We start from the raw sequence: 14,802 nt of genomic DNA, 5'->3' as shown, positions 1-14,802 counted from the left end.
GGAATAAAGCACCATGCTATCTCGAAACCGTGTAAAGAAGGAACACAGTGTTCTCAGAAATGACTTTTCTCCTGGTATCAGCATTATTTTTTGCGAGATCAAGATTGTGAAATTTAAAACGCTTTTATTTAAGAATACAGTTTTTTCTCTCTGTATGTACGTTAGTGAAAATTTATTAAACTTTTACATTATGGACCATGGAACTTGAATATTTAAAGCTTACTGTAAAACACGAAGACCGGATTTTATTTTCATTTAATTACCCATTTCGACAGTTAAAATAAGAAGGTAATAATTTTGGAGAAGAATCTTGAAACACGCTGGAAGCTGGGAAGTAACTAATAACTATTAAATAATATGAATGTTTTCGCTGGCACCCTGCCTTGCTCAGGAAAAAATCTGATCTCTTTTCTACTTCATCTCAGCGCCACTCTGACTTCAATGGAGTTTTTAGTTTCGGAAGACCCCATCATTTTTCTATCCCATTTCCAATTAACAACTATAATTCACTAAGTTCTCCTGCCTTAATGACGAGGAATAAATTAATTCCGAAAATGAAGTTAATAACTATTGCCCTGACAATTTTACTGCAAATTAATGTTTTGAATCGCAATTATAACTTTTCATAGTTCCAATGTACTTGAACCGTTTTTCCAAAACTATACGATCTACGGTTTGTTTTAAGGAAATTAAGGAGAGGAAGTTAAAAGGAAAGGTAAAAGGTGTGAGGGTTGGTAGGAATCTAGGGATCAGCATGTCCAGGAGTGACGGACATATGAATATATCCCTTCCAGAGCGGCGCAAGGCAATGGGTCGAGCGATCACTCGGTTAGGTCAAAGGGTCACCCTAAATCAGCCTCTCCCGATCTGGCATGCCACGCAGGTGGTGGGCAGGCCCATCCTGAACACACCTCACCCCTTGAACCTGGGCACACCTGCGAAATCACCAAACGAAGCGAACCACTTGGAGTGATCTATGGAATAGGTGTTGGTTATGCAATACATGGTTCCCGGGATAGCGGTACCCAAACATGCCTCTCAAATAGAAAAAAATTGTGGTCAGATCTATACTGATAGGTACTCGTCTCCTTTTCCTACATGGTATGGCATAGTTCCACTTCGGGCAGCTGGGATTCTTGTGCAGTGTTTATATGAACCATTGAGGTATTAGAAAGACAGCCAGATGCGCAAAACAACTTAACAAAGTTAACGAAGGTATTTAAATGGTTTTTGAAGTCACCAGTTGTGAATTTGAACGTGATTTTGTATTTATTTTGTCGTTGTGCCAGAAGACATCTCTTAAATTCTTACTTATTTTTTATTTATATTTTTTTTCGTTATATACCTACTGTTTTTGCAACTCGTTTCGGAGTTTTTCTAATTCAAAATATTGCTAAAGCCAATTAATGACGAGCACCGCGCAGCGCTTCTATTCTGAATGATGGCGTCTCACCAGGGCGACTCTTAGAGTATCATCTGCTTCCAAATATTTTTTTATCAATGATGTGAATCCACATCCCCTGGGCCCAGAGCCAAGCCTCTCACCACTCTGCTGTAGAGACTTTGGATATCGAATCCGGAGAGAAACCGCAAAAGAAATTAGAATGCAGTTCCCTCTGAGAATTATTCCGAGTGGAGAAGCCGTCTCCCACAGCGGCATAAATTACCTAACTTCTATCGAGCCCGGCCGGGAGCTTTCTAAGGAGGTTCTAGACGTCTGAAAGGTGACAAAAAAATCGCAAAGGAGTGGAATTATGAAGGCATTTAAGACCTAAAGAGAATACTTGCGAATTCTTTATCCATTTGGGTACAAAAATTTGATTAATTTTAGCGAGTAGTTTTTGAACGGAATTTTATCTATAACTGTAAAGTGGTGGGTTGTGAGTTTTATTTTTTAACGACAGGGTAGGCGCAATTCGTAATCATTGAAGTATTTCACCATAAGCAATAGTCTGTCTCTGGAATCGCAAATTTCAAAAGCTATGAGTTCTGGCTTTTCCATGTAAGGCAGATAAAATCAATCAGGAGCTGCCTTTCCTCTGATGGAGAAAAGTCACTCATAAATTCGTTCGTTGTCTCACGTATGAACTATAGTAATAGTTCATATGCCGGCCTACCTCAGAAACAAATCAACGGAATGCAGTAAGTGTTTAATGCTTGGGCGAGAAAGATTTTTGGTGAATCTAAGTACAGGGTTTTCCAATAAGAGGTGTTATTTTGAATAGCCCGCTATTTCAGTAGATGTTACTTTTGAAGCTGTCATTTTTTTACATTTGACAAGTAGAAACTACGCCATTAATAAAAATGGAACAACGCATTGAAATTATTAAAATTCACTTGAGTGAATCAAATGAAAATCATCTTGAGTGATGAGGCCCATTTCCACCTCGGTGGCTTCGTCAACAAGCAAAATTGTCGCATCTGGAACTCGGAAAACCCAAGATTTTGTGTTGAAAAGCCTCTCTATCCTCAACGTGTGACTGTTTGGTGCGGTTTATGGTCCGGCGGAGTCATTGGACCTTACTTTAAAAATGAGGCTGGAGCAATTAATGATTTTTTATGGCCGGAATCGGATGATATTGATCTGGAAAACGTTTACTTTCAACAAGACGGCGCTACGTGTCACACAAACAACGAAACCATTGATCTTTTACGATTGAATATCAAAATAACACCTCTTATTGGAAAACCCTGTATTATCGTATTCCCCCACTTCTAAGGGATCGCCTTCAAGAAAAGTGTTCAAGATCTGCTTCATGACCTTCAAAGCACAACGAGGTATGACCCCAGCTTATATATCAGAACTATGTGTCCAACAAAACTTAAGGGATAGATGGTGATCTAGATGTTAGTTAACGTGTAATCGAACTTTCTAGGTCAAATGGAATCGTTTACCATGATCGCTCTTTTCATGTAACGAGCCCGCTCATTTGGAACAAACTTCCCCCAGCTCTTACTAATTTCTAACAACAAATTTATTTAAAAAATCCTACCTTTTACAAAAGTTAATTTCTTATATTAAGCCATCTTCTCAAGCTTCCGGTAGTTGTTTGATTTCTTTTTACTCCTTATTGTACCTTTTCAAGTTTAATGTCTGCTCAGAATTTTCTCATTTCTGAGCATAAACTGCCTCCTGTTTTAGTTATAATGTTCTGGTTTTGTCCTGTGCCATAGCACTATTGTTGTTATTTTTTGTTCTGTTGTCATCGCTTTGTATATATAATGTTCATTCTTGTGTAATGTTATTTTATCTGTATTAGGTAAGGCGCAGAGTAGCAGTAATCTTAAGAGCGTGACCATTGAAAGTTAAATTATTATTTTAAGTTTGTTATAGTAAAGCGAACTTAAAGTGAAATAACACAAAACAGCGCAATATAAATGTTATGTTATTACTAATCCAAAAATATTCATTAATATACATTTTTAATTGATAAAACTGTTAGTAGAAGTTGGAAAATCATGTTATAATAATATTTCGACAAGATCAGTTTTTTCTCGACCGAGTCGAAAACGGTACATTTTTTAAGATATTTATCCTCAAAGCGGGTATAATTTTGGGATTTCACAAGTATCCGAAATAAAACACAGATGTTTTTTTTTGTTTTGCGTTTGATCCTGCATTATTAGAAAAATAATGTTAAAAATGATTTAACATTCTATTTTATAATTTTTTTCTTAAGCTAATTTTTTAATTTGGTTAAGAAATCAGGTTTCACCTAATGGCCTAGCTTTGAGCAGTGAATTTAAAATCGAGTTTATCAGAAATCATCATTACAATTCAATATATTTAAAGAAAGTTTTATTATTATTATTTTTGAAAACGAGATCCCATCATTTTCTCATGACTTGCTCCATTAAAGGAATTAGATTCGTTTTAATAAATGTCCAAAAGCTCCTTCATTTCATTTTGATCCATTTGTAATCTCCATCTTAAGATTCCATCGCCCGACAGACTGTAAGAGTATCTCTTCTCATTATCCGAGTTGGTTTATTAAAGAAATTTACGAGAATAATCTTAGAAAATTCCTTTCCCTTTTTGTTTTTTTTTAGATTACCTAAATCCGTAACAGAGTTCCCGTTCAAGGAAATTACTGTACACGCATTTCGCGTCATTAGAAATCAACAAAAAAATTATTTCAAATATTAATATAGTTAATAAAATAATCGCACCTTGCAAATCACCTCTATTGACAATGTTCCCCGTTATGTTGACTCCTCCCTTCGTTTCCTTCTCAACCCCCTCCCCCTCCCTCAAATCCCCACCCACCAAAAAATCAAACTAAATAAAACCCCATATTTCTGCACTTAAAAATTTAGTTTTAAAATAGCTAGTTAATGACACGAACGTGTCGAAACCGGTCGCTAATTAATAAAATTTATAAGTAACACATGTACATTGTGAATAATAAAACTCATTAAAAAAAACAAAAAAAAGATATAATTCTTACTTTTAAATCTAGTTCACACTGTTCAAACACTTCAATTTGGTGGTTGGTTACCTTTCCAAGGTGTAATTTGGTGGCGAGACTTTACGACTATCATGCGAGTTTCCCAAAGTACTGATAATGAAAAGTTGTAGTAAAATTTGTAAAACTTTGTTGCACGTACTCCTTTGGGTAGGTGGTAGTTGGTAGATGCCTCGCGGAACAAATTTAGAAGTTACAAGTATCACACATGACGTATAAAACATATTAGCTAACAACAAAGTTCCAGTATTATATTCGGTTTCTCTATAATTTATATGCCAAGCTGTCTTGTATGATACGTTGACTCTGATGATTTATGGAAATATGCTCTGTGTAATTTAAGAATTGGCTTCCGAAAGTCTTATATAAAAATAACAAATAATGTAGGAAGAATTATCATGGTAGCTTTTACCAAGAAAACAGTCGAAAGCGAAGTTGATTATTTTAATCCCCACGAAAAAGATAGTCCATTTTTAGCAATGTAATGCTTTGAATTATGTTTATAAATGTATGTAAATATCAAATTTTTAAAAAGTATATAAAATATTTGTAACGGTTAGAAATGAACCAGGGAGCTATCGATACCAAAGTTCGGAGTTAAATGTACAACTTTTGATTATATATTCCCAATTGAATTTACCGGAATGGAAATGTTTGCATAAAGGTTTTAGGGCGAATAAATCATTTGCATGCGTTTGAAACACTCGAAAATGCAATTTTCATAGACATTACGCGTAGATAAAAGTTAACTGTAGCAATTTATCGCAATTTCTATACAGTTTTACAGGTTATGGATATCTCTGGCTATTGTTGATTTCTGCATTCTTGGTCAAATTGTATCGCAAACATCGATCAATTTCCGGAAAAAATTACACAACAGGTACAAATCATTTTAATTTATTTATTTACTAGCTGTACCCCGCCACGCATTACGATGGCTTACAGTCTGGATGTGCAGATAGAAAAACAATAGTGCATGTTTCTTTTACTTCCAAAAGATGGTGGTGTAAAAAAAAAAACATGTTTGTCCAACAGATAGTGCTGTTTATCAAAATAGGCAGTTTTTACCTGTCACAGGTGATATCAGTATAACATAGGTATATAAAAACAAATGCGATTTCGAATGAAACTTTCTGTCAACATTTCAAAGTAGTCGGTAAAGAGCTTTCGGAGATTTAAGATTTTGAACAAACGAACATTTTTATTTATATATATATAGATTGAACGCCACAAACATAGAACAAGTAGAAATTTTACATAATGCAGAAATATAATATGTAATATATGTAGTATATTTCTGCATTAGGTTAAATATAATATATATCGCTGTCTCGATATTTCAATTGAAGTTTCGTAAGTCTTTTTGTTATTTGTTTTTGGGGTATTATGCCGTGTTGCGCTAACTCCTTCTTTAGCCAACGTTTCGGACAGCATTGCAGTGTCCATCATCAGGGCAGATGTGTTATTTGAGGTTGTGTTAAAATGTGAGCTTATGTATGAGGTTGTGATACCGTGTTGCCAGCTCCAACCCTCTGAGCTAACATTAACGTATCATTTTTTATTTAAAGTGGTTTTCTTCGTTTAGCTCTGGTGTAGCCGTCAATTACCGGATACCAAGAACTATTAAGCTTAGCTCCATCGTCTCTATTAATGTTTACGGGATTTTTATGAATTTCAATGGCCTCCGTAATCAGCCGTGCTCTATAATTTTTCGGTCTCCCCAGGATTTCAGGAACAAATCCAAAGTAATGCCCGGTGTCAATCAAATGCTCGGCAATTGCCGATTTGTCAGGGTGGCCGAGTTTACAAGCTCTGAAGTGTTCTGAAATTCTTTTGGAGATAGTCCGCTCTGTCTGGCCTACATAGACCTTGTCACATCCAGAACAGCTGAGTTTATACACTCCATCTGTTTCCAGAGGAAACTTAGTCTTTGCAGACCTCAGTAAGTCCTGTATCTTTGTTGTTGTTCCGAAGACAGTCTTGATATTTTCCTTTTTCAAAAGCCTGGCAATTTTGTCTGTCACATTGTGCACATAAGGCAGGAAGGCACAGCCTTTCGACTCTTGTTCAACTCTGTCTTCGTTTGGTGCAGATTTGGCTCTTATGATTTGCCTTGTCTGACTTGCTGGGTAGCCGTTACGCTCCAGTGCATCGGTCAGCTTCGTAAGTTCCGCTCCGATTTTATGTTCTTCGCATATTCTGGTTGCTCGGGTCACCAATGTATGGATAAGTCCTCTCTTCTGCGCTGGGTGGTGGTGCGAATCTGCGTGTAAGTACCGATTCGTATGGGTTGGTTTCCTATATACAGTATGCCCTAGGCTACCATCGTGTTTCCGCATCACCTCCACATCTAGAAAGGGCAGGATTTTATCTTCGTTTTCCAGTTCCATTGTGAATTTAATTTTGCTGTGGAGAGAATTAAGATGGTCCAGGAATTCGTTTAGTTTCTCCGTTCCATGAGGCCAAATGGCGAAGACATCGTCGACGTAGCGCCACCATACTTTAGGGACAGCCGAAGCTGTGTCGAGTGCCACTTCTTCAAACTTCTCCATAAAAAAGTTGGCCAGTACTGGCGATAACGGACTGCCCATCGCAACTCCCTCCAATTGCTCAAATAGTTCACCCTGAAATGCAAAGTATCCCGTTTTGAGGCAGTGTTCAAAAAGTTTGCAAATGTCTTCCTCATATATCTCCCTGAGCATTGTCATGGAGTCTTCTAGAGGCACATTTGTGAAAAGTGACACGACGTCAAAGCTGACCAGAATATCTCCTTCCTCAGTCTTAACTTTCTTGAGCTTACTTATCAGATCTGTTGAATCCTTAATCCACGATTCAGTTTTACCAGTTTGCATCTGCAGTAATCTCGAGAGGTATTGGGAAAGTTTGTATGTAGGAGCGCCAATAGCGCTGACAATCGGTCTCATTGGGATTTCCTTTTTATGTATTTTTGGGAGACCGTACAGGGCAGGAGTTCTAGAGGCTTTTACAAAAAGCTTAGACCAATCCTCTTTCCTGATGCTAGAAGCTTTCACTAGTTCCCTTGTCTTTATGTCAATCTTGTTGGTGGGGTTGTTTTTAATCTTCTTATAGGTGCCTGAATCGCACAAGAGGTCTTCCATCTTCTTTATGTAGTCTGCCGTATTAATCACGACAGTGGCATTTCCTTTATCGGCTGGCAGAACCAAGATTTCCTCATTGGCGCGTAATTCTTTTAGGGCCGTAAACTCTCCTTTCGTGATATTGGGGCGGGGTATTTCAGCCCTTTTCAAAATATGGCAAGTCTCTTGCCGGATGTCCTCTGCTTGCACCTCTGACATTTTGTGTACTTTCATCATTGTATGTAGTGCAGTCTCTACACCACATACGATGGATTCCACAGGTATCTTTTTGGGGGCCACTGCAAAATTCATCCCCTTTGCCAGTACAGAAGTTGCGTCTGGGCTCAACGCAAGGGTCGAAATGTTGATGACAACTTTATTTTGATCGAGTTGTTTTCGATCACCTTTTTTGTCTCGGTTGAGCCTTTCAAACTTTTGTTTCTGTCTCGCATCTGTTGACTGCTTAGATCTTACTGCTTGTTGGTAAGTCATGTTGTCAACTTTTCTCCAGTCTTCTTCGGTAAGGGTTGCACTTAGGTGCAGATGTAGAGCGAAAAGGTCCCGAGATACTCCATCCAGCTCGCCTCGCAAATTGTGGATCCTCTCCCTTAATAGTGCAGCCTCCGCTCTTTGGAATACTCTATCTGCTTTCCGGGATGTGATGTGTCTTTTTATTTGGATGTGTACTGGTACAATCGATTCTTCTTTACACCTCTTGAGAAAAGCAAGGCTGCCCAAAAAATGGTTTCTTTTCTTTCTCAGATTCTCCAATCGTCGTACCAGTGTGTGAACTTCCTCCCCATAGAGGTTCGTCAAATATGATTTAAGATTTTCACGGCCAAAAGTATTTTTGTTATTTGTAGATGTGTAATTGATAGCGGTGAAATGTGTGCTAAAGTACGTTTGTGCTATACCGTGTTGCCAGCTCCACTATTCTAGCTGGTTTTATAGTAAAACTAAAAATGGTTTTCTGCGTTTAGCTTTGGTGTAGCCGTCAATTACCGGATACCAAGAAATATTGAGCTTAGCTCCGTCGTCTCTATTAATATTAATAGGATTTTTGTGACTTTCAATAGCTTACGTAATTAGGCGAGCTCTGTGAGTTTTGGGTCTTCCCAGGACTTCAGGAACAAATCCAAAGTAATGGCCGGTTTCAATCAAATGCTCGACGATTTCCGATTTGTCAATATGGCCAAGTTTACGTGCTCGAAAGTGTTCTGAAATCCTTTTGGAAATAGTCCGCTCTGTCTGGCCTACGTAGAACTTATCACATCTGGAACAGCTGAGTTTATACACTCCATCTGTTTCCAGAAGAAACAGAAAGCGCAGAAGAGAGGACTTATCAATAAGTTGGTGACCCGAGTGACCAGAATATGTGAAGAACAATAAATCGGAGGGGAACTTACACGGCCGACCGATGAACTGGAGCGTGACGGTTACCCAGCAAGTCAGACAGGCAAATCATAAGAGCCAAATCTGCACCAAACGAAGACAGAATTGAACAAGAGTCTAAAGGCTGTGCCTTCTTGCCTTATGTGCACAATGAGACAGACAGTATTGCCAGGCTATTGAGCAAGGAAAGTATCAAGACTGTCTTCGGAACCACGACAAAGATACAAGACTTACTGAGGTCTGCAAAGACTAAGTTTCCTCTGGAAACAAATGAAGTATATGAACTCAGCTGTTCCGTATGTAACAAGGTCTATGTACCTAATCAAAAACTACTCGACTGATTTCGTAGAAAATTTCAAAATTTGTTTTTATTATTGCTAGGCGTGTTTAAAGAGTAGTTTGAATGGTAGAAGAAGTCTGAGATACAATAAGATTTTGAAAAACTCTACATTAAACCCGGGCAACGCCGGGATCTTCAGCTCGTTGTAGTAGTAAACTTTAGGTCTTCGTTACTTCTGCCAGTTGCAAAGTTGCCGTGCGCTCATGTTGTAGTATAGCTTATTGCAGAATTGTATCAAATAACGTTCTTAGTTCATATGTAAGCAAATAATTGTGCCAGTGTTTTGGAGCAAATTTTAATTCACTGATTAAATTGTATGTGGATATAGTTCTCTTTTGTACCAAATAGTACGTTGTTTTTTTCCGGTCTGGCTTTTTTGATGATCCTATTGCAGCAAAAGCATCGTCAGTGGAAGCCGTGGATAAAATTGATGGGACAGAACAGTACAACCACTTTCGTCTGGTAACGCTGAGTGAAGTATATTTAAAAGTGTGTGGTCATTGGGCTAATCAGGAGGTTTAGCACGGACGATCGATAAAGGCCTATGTCAATACGACATTGACTAAATTTGGGATCTATTGTCAGTTAACAACATTCCCTAGCACAATCGACGATTGATAAGAAATTCCGACAAACAAAGCTCGCCAAATCTCCTTGGCTGTCAGTTAAATTTGAGTGACTGTTGATGTATAAATTTTTTTAAATAATGTCGTCTCTAAGCAAAATTACTGGTTTATGAATGGAGGCAGTTTAACGAAGCTCCTAGGATTGAAAGACGTAATTTTTTTCGACGAAATTCTGACACTTATTTCGTATATCTCATATTATGGCTAAAGATCTCATTGAACAATTAACTCGGTTGTGAATAAAGACTTCATTAACTAATTCACTGCATTTTTAATGCCAAAAAGTAAATACGGACTGCCAATGCATATTTAGGTTAGTATTGCAATTCAAAATTCCCATATTACTAATATTTTTTTCATAAATATATGACGTTTGATTCGGAATGTCAAATTACTCTAGTGTTGCCAGTATATATCAATAACTTTACAATGTCGGATCGATAGGCGGAACCACAGAGGGATTTGTTGCGATTTAGCTAGCATGGTCGAACAATTTATACGCCAATCGATATCGTATAGCAAATGGCAATACTGGCTGCTGGAAAATGAATTAACTTCAGACGGCTACGTAAACGTAAAAAAATACTAATAAATTAACAATGTTGAATTTAAATAATAACTTTAAGGTACATTGACAGTCCGCATGTACTTATTGACACTAAAAAGGGAGTTGATTAGTAAATGAGGTCTTTAGTTATGACTAGCAACTTTTGTTCCTCCAAGTTGGAACGGAATCAATTAATCGCGTTTAGATCGTTAATGAATCTTGTATACGATTTTTTTAACTTATGGGCGTACTTAATTCACCTCCATTCAATATTTAGCCAGTTATTTTACATAACGCATGAAATTATCCGAAAAGTTGTGAAAATTGATAACTTATCCGACACTTATCAGGCCTACCTACTAATGGCCATCTGCTGTAGCCGTCACCTACCCCATCCGCTGTATCGTATGGCGCGCTGATCCAATCAACAGATGCACGATGTACCCCAATTTGAAATCATCACTGAAATTATTCCTTTTGACAGTTGTCACTACGCCTTGCACAGATTCTTTCCACAAACCGATGGCCTCTGTTTCCATTTGTGTATTAAAAGATAGCAGTATTTAAATACACACTCTACAATAAGCTTTACCCCTTTGTAACTATGTACACTTGTACAATAAATGTCAATAAATTGTAAATTTTAATTTGAATCGTTTTTAATGGATAGAACACCTCAGGGAGTTTTACTTAAATTATTACACAGGTCGAGGGTTGACATGTTTTTTTGTACAAGGCCAAACGTATCGTACAAGTATAAATAGTCGAACACACAGGATATGAGTATTCTAGCTCGTCGCTGTTCTGACTCAACCTCGTATCTACAAAAACAGTTTTTTACAGGAGACAAAAAAAACTACCTTTATCCACCGTTTCAACTTTATTTAAAGTTTTTTATTTTTTTTAAATTACTTTAGTTTATTTAAAACTCAATAATTAAGTTAATAAAATACCAAATACTGTGGCACATTTTAGTTTTCATAGTTTTAGTGAGATACGAGTTTGCAGAATGTATAATTTGCTTTCAGTGATTACTTACGAGGTTGCTGCATTGAAATTATATAAGTGTTAGATATTTTTAAGAACATTTATTAGTGAATAAGGTATAAAAGATTTCACATAAGACCTTGAAGAACATAAAAAGTAAAAAAATAGATTTTAATATAACAATAAATTTGTTCAACAAAAGAAATCTTGGGTTAAAATTGTTCACCCTTCATTTGAATGAACCAAATTATCATAAAATGTATGATAATCTCTATGTATAACATCTTTGAGGGATTGTAGATCTCTGAATTTTCTCAGTTTAATTGGTACTGGCCCCGATAACAAGGGCTTTACTAATACTTTTTCAGGAACATGGCTTTGACGACGCGAGAGACATTGCCAATCTTCTTTAAATGACAATTTAAATTGAAGACCGTCAGCAAGACTGTATTTTATAGCTCGTATGTCCACAACACGCGGCTCTCCTACTCTTGCTCCAGGTCTTAGAGATTTGTAATAGGTTATATTGGAATAATCTTTAAAGAATTTATGGTCAACATATTTCACCTGATACGGCTTATTAATCCTAGATTCCTTAATAATTTGGACAAAATTGGATGGTGCATGTAATTCTTTGTTTTTTTTGCGGGTTTCAATGGTAGCGTGTACAGAATCGCATTCCATTTGTGTATGTCCTCTCACGAGGTATTTTTGTAAGATAGTGACATTATTATTTTTGGAATAATGTAAAAGAGCATTAGACAGTATAACATTGCGATTCTGCGCTGCACAACCATCACTAAAAAATACTATCGGTACATTTTTGTTAGTAATATGGTTCTCAACGTAATCTAGTATGCACGAAGAGAATATGTTGGCATCCATTCCTCCTTCTCCTTCATGCCAAACATAGCAGGTGACATTTGATGTTACAACATCATAAATTGTAAACTGGTGACAAGCCAGTTTCTGTTTAAAATATAAAGATCCTGCAGGTAAGGATGGTACAAGCTGGACAGCTTGAACATCGACAGTAAACATGTTCTGAAGTCCGGCAATCGCCATTTCCTTGTCCCTTCGTTTTTCATCTCTGGCCAAGTTCTTTTCTGCAATGTGTTGTGCAAAAGCTTCAGAAGAAACAAATCCTAATTTATGTGAAAAACATGTGTCGCACTGGTCCTTACGTGGCTGAAATATTCCAAGTTGCATGGCATCGACTTGTTTCCGGAATAAATTATATCCTCCTTTCTCCTCAGAAGGTTTATCATTATCAGAAAAATACATTTCAAATGCTCTGTATACATCTTTAACTGATGCATACGTCATCTCTAAATATTGCTTCGAAGAGCTCTCTCTGCAATAGTGAGAAGGCAGTTTTGGCAGCTTACTTAAAAAGTATTTGATATGCTCTACCTTCGAAGCCTTCTTTTTATTAATGCGTTCAACACTTTTAACTTCAGAAATTATACCATGACTGTTTCCTTTTTTTACCCAGTTAAGAACAGTCCACTCTCCTAGCGACAAAGTAGACAAAAACATCCGTTTGCAGACAGGCACACGTGCATTTTCATTTTTTAAATAGTATTTAAGGGTGTTTTCCCGTCGTGATAGTACTTCGTTAGTTTTTCGTTGAACTGGAACTTTTTCTACCAGTGCGTTCACATACGCTTTTCTTTGTGGCCACGTCATGAACTCCCAGAAGGAATTAAAAATACTCTGCCTTTCACTGTTACTGATAACATCACACTGCCTTAAATGTTTACTGCGAGTGCATTTCAAACTATCGCACCTGGGTTTTAAAGCACGAGCTTGACGGACTATTTTATTACAAGGTTTTCCTCTGGCTGCCTTTTTCCTTTCAATGCTCTCATACTCATGTCCAATTTCTCTGGCTTTTATTAGTTTATTTCGCTTCCAGGCAGCAGGTTTTCCTAAACCTTTTCGTGCTCGACTCTTCTCAACCTCAACTTCATTGCGAGTTTCAATTAATAAACCTGATGCTTCGTCCAGGTAATAAGTTACTGTGTTTTCATCAATGTCGGCAAGGAATGCTAGACCAACTTCACTGGAAGACTGATTCATTATTGAAACATTGTCTGTTTCTGCAGATGAATAAAATAAACCGGTAACTTCGTTTAAAATTCCTCCCTCGATCATCTCATGTTGATTATTTTGTCTTGACTCGGCTGCCTGCTCCATAACAGTTTCACATAAATCTTTATCCAAAATTATTTCGCTATTCATCATCAACTCCCGTTCATCAGCTTGTCTTGACGAAGATGGTTGATTTATTAGGGAAAGGCACTCAATAGAATCCGGATTATGTGGTATACTCGAATTGTTCATTGCTAGTTGCAATAAACGAGTACTCCTTGTATTGTTTCGTTTCATTTTCTGTAGGAAAGTTCATGGTTAAATTGATTGCATGTATAAGTTAAACTTATATTTAGTAAATATTTCAATTAAAATAAGCAAGTTCTCACAAATTTGCAATTGAATTTTTGATAATATGTGAGGTTAAGTACTGGCTATAATATATTGTCATTATTACAGAATGCTCTTTAAATATTATGATTAAAATTAAAACAACTTACTCTATACAATGTATATTCACTAATAAAAAAACTTTCACTATGTTTAACTTCAAATAACTATTATAAACACACAAAATCAACAGTGGATGTTTACAAGACTCGACCTGTCACGCGTAGATACGAGAATGCTGCTCTAACTTCAGAGTGCTTCAGACACTATTCGCACGACAAAACAGATGGCAAACTCGTATCTTGTGATACGAGTTTGCTGCATTCGACAAACCAGATATGAGTTTGAGTTTTATCAATATAACTAATAAATAATATTTTTAAGGAAGATACGTGTTTGTGCATTAAATGCGCAAGAAAAATGCGCAGATGTTCATAATTTTATCTTAAAAATGCAAAAACTGTAGATACGAGGTTGAGTCAGAGCAGCGACGAGCTGCGATCTAACAAGAGAGAAGAAAAGTAGTTTCATTGACTCAACGTCCGTGTGTTACGTATTACGAAACCTCAAATTTTGCATGGCCTTATTGAAAAATTGAGTCGCAGTAACGATCAAATGTAAGTTTTCTGCTCCACGGTCTCTGATAAATGTTACTTATAAAATTGATTTATTATTATTTGAACCCGATCTAGATATTGGGTTCCGTGAACGGTAAATCACATGCTGAAATATTTTTTTTACGTTTAGGAAATAATTAATTTATTAATTTCACACCAACTAGTAAGTCAATCTGTATTTTGATAAAGGATAAGTGTATCATTTAAATATTTTATATTCTTGAAAATCTTAAGATCATCTTCAA

General features: G+C 36.7%; 1 protein-coding gene across 1 annotated transcript; it reads right to left on the bottom strand.

The window, feature by feature from the left end:
• Positions 1-11,391: 11,391 nt before the first annotated feature.
• LOC149424832 (uncharacterized) lies at positions 11,392-14,436 on the bottom strand. Its single transcript, XM_089650822.1, has 2 exons — positions 14,051-14,436; positions 11,392-13,850 (listed from the first exon to the last, which is right to left on the bottom strand). The coding sequence occupies exon 2, from the start codon at positions 13,845-13,847 to the stop codon at positions 11,679-11,681; it is 2,169 nt and encodes a 722-aa protein (XP_089506948.1). The 5' UTR covers positions 13,848-13,850; positions 14,051-14,436; the 3' UTR covers positions 11,392-11,678.
• Between the last annotated feature and the right edge of the window lie 366 nt (positions 14,437-14,802).

Source organism: Hesperophylax consimilis, chromosome 3, assembly GCF_061612785.1.
Source record: "Hesperophylax consimilis isolate HC1 chromosome 3, BYU_Hcon_1.0, whole genome shotgun sequence".
NCBI lineage: Eukaryota > Metazoa > Arthropoda > Insecta > Trichoptera > Limnephilidae > Hesperophylax > Hesperophylax consimilis.
The sequence above is the reverse complement of the archived record's forward strand: the minus strand, read 5'-3'. Positions and strand labels throughout refer to the sequence as shown.

What these genes read in the sequence shown, in the direction of transcription:
- LOC149424832 (XM_089650822.1), bottom strand. Translation starts at nt 13,847, where the DNA reads ATGAAACGAAACAATACAAGGAGTACTCGTTTATTGCAACTAGCAATG.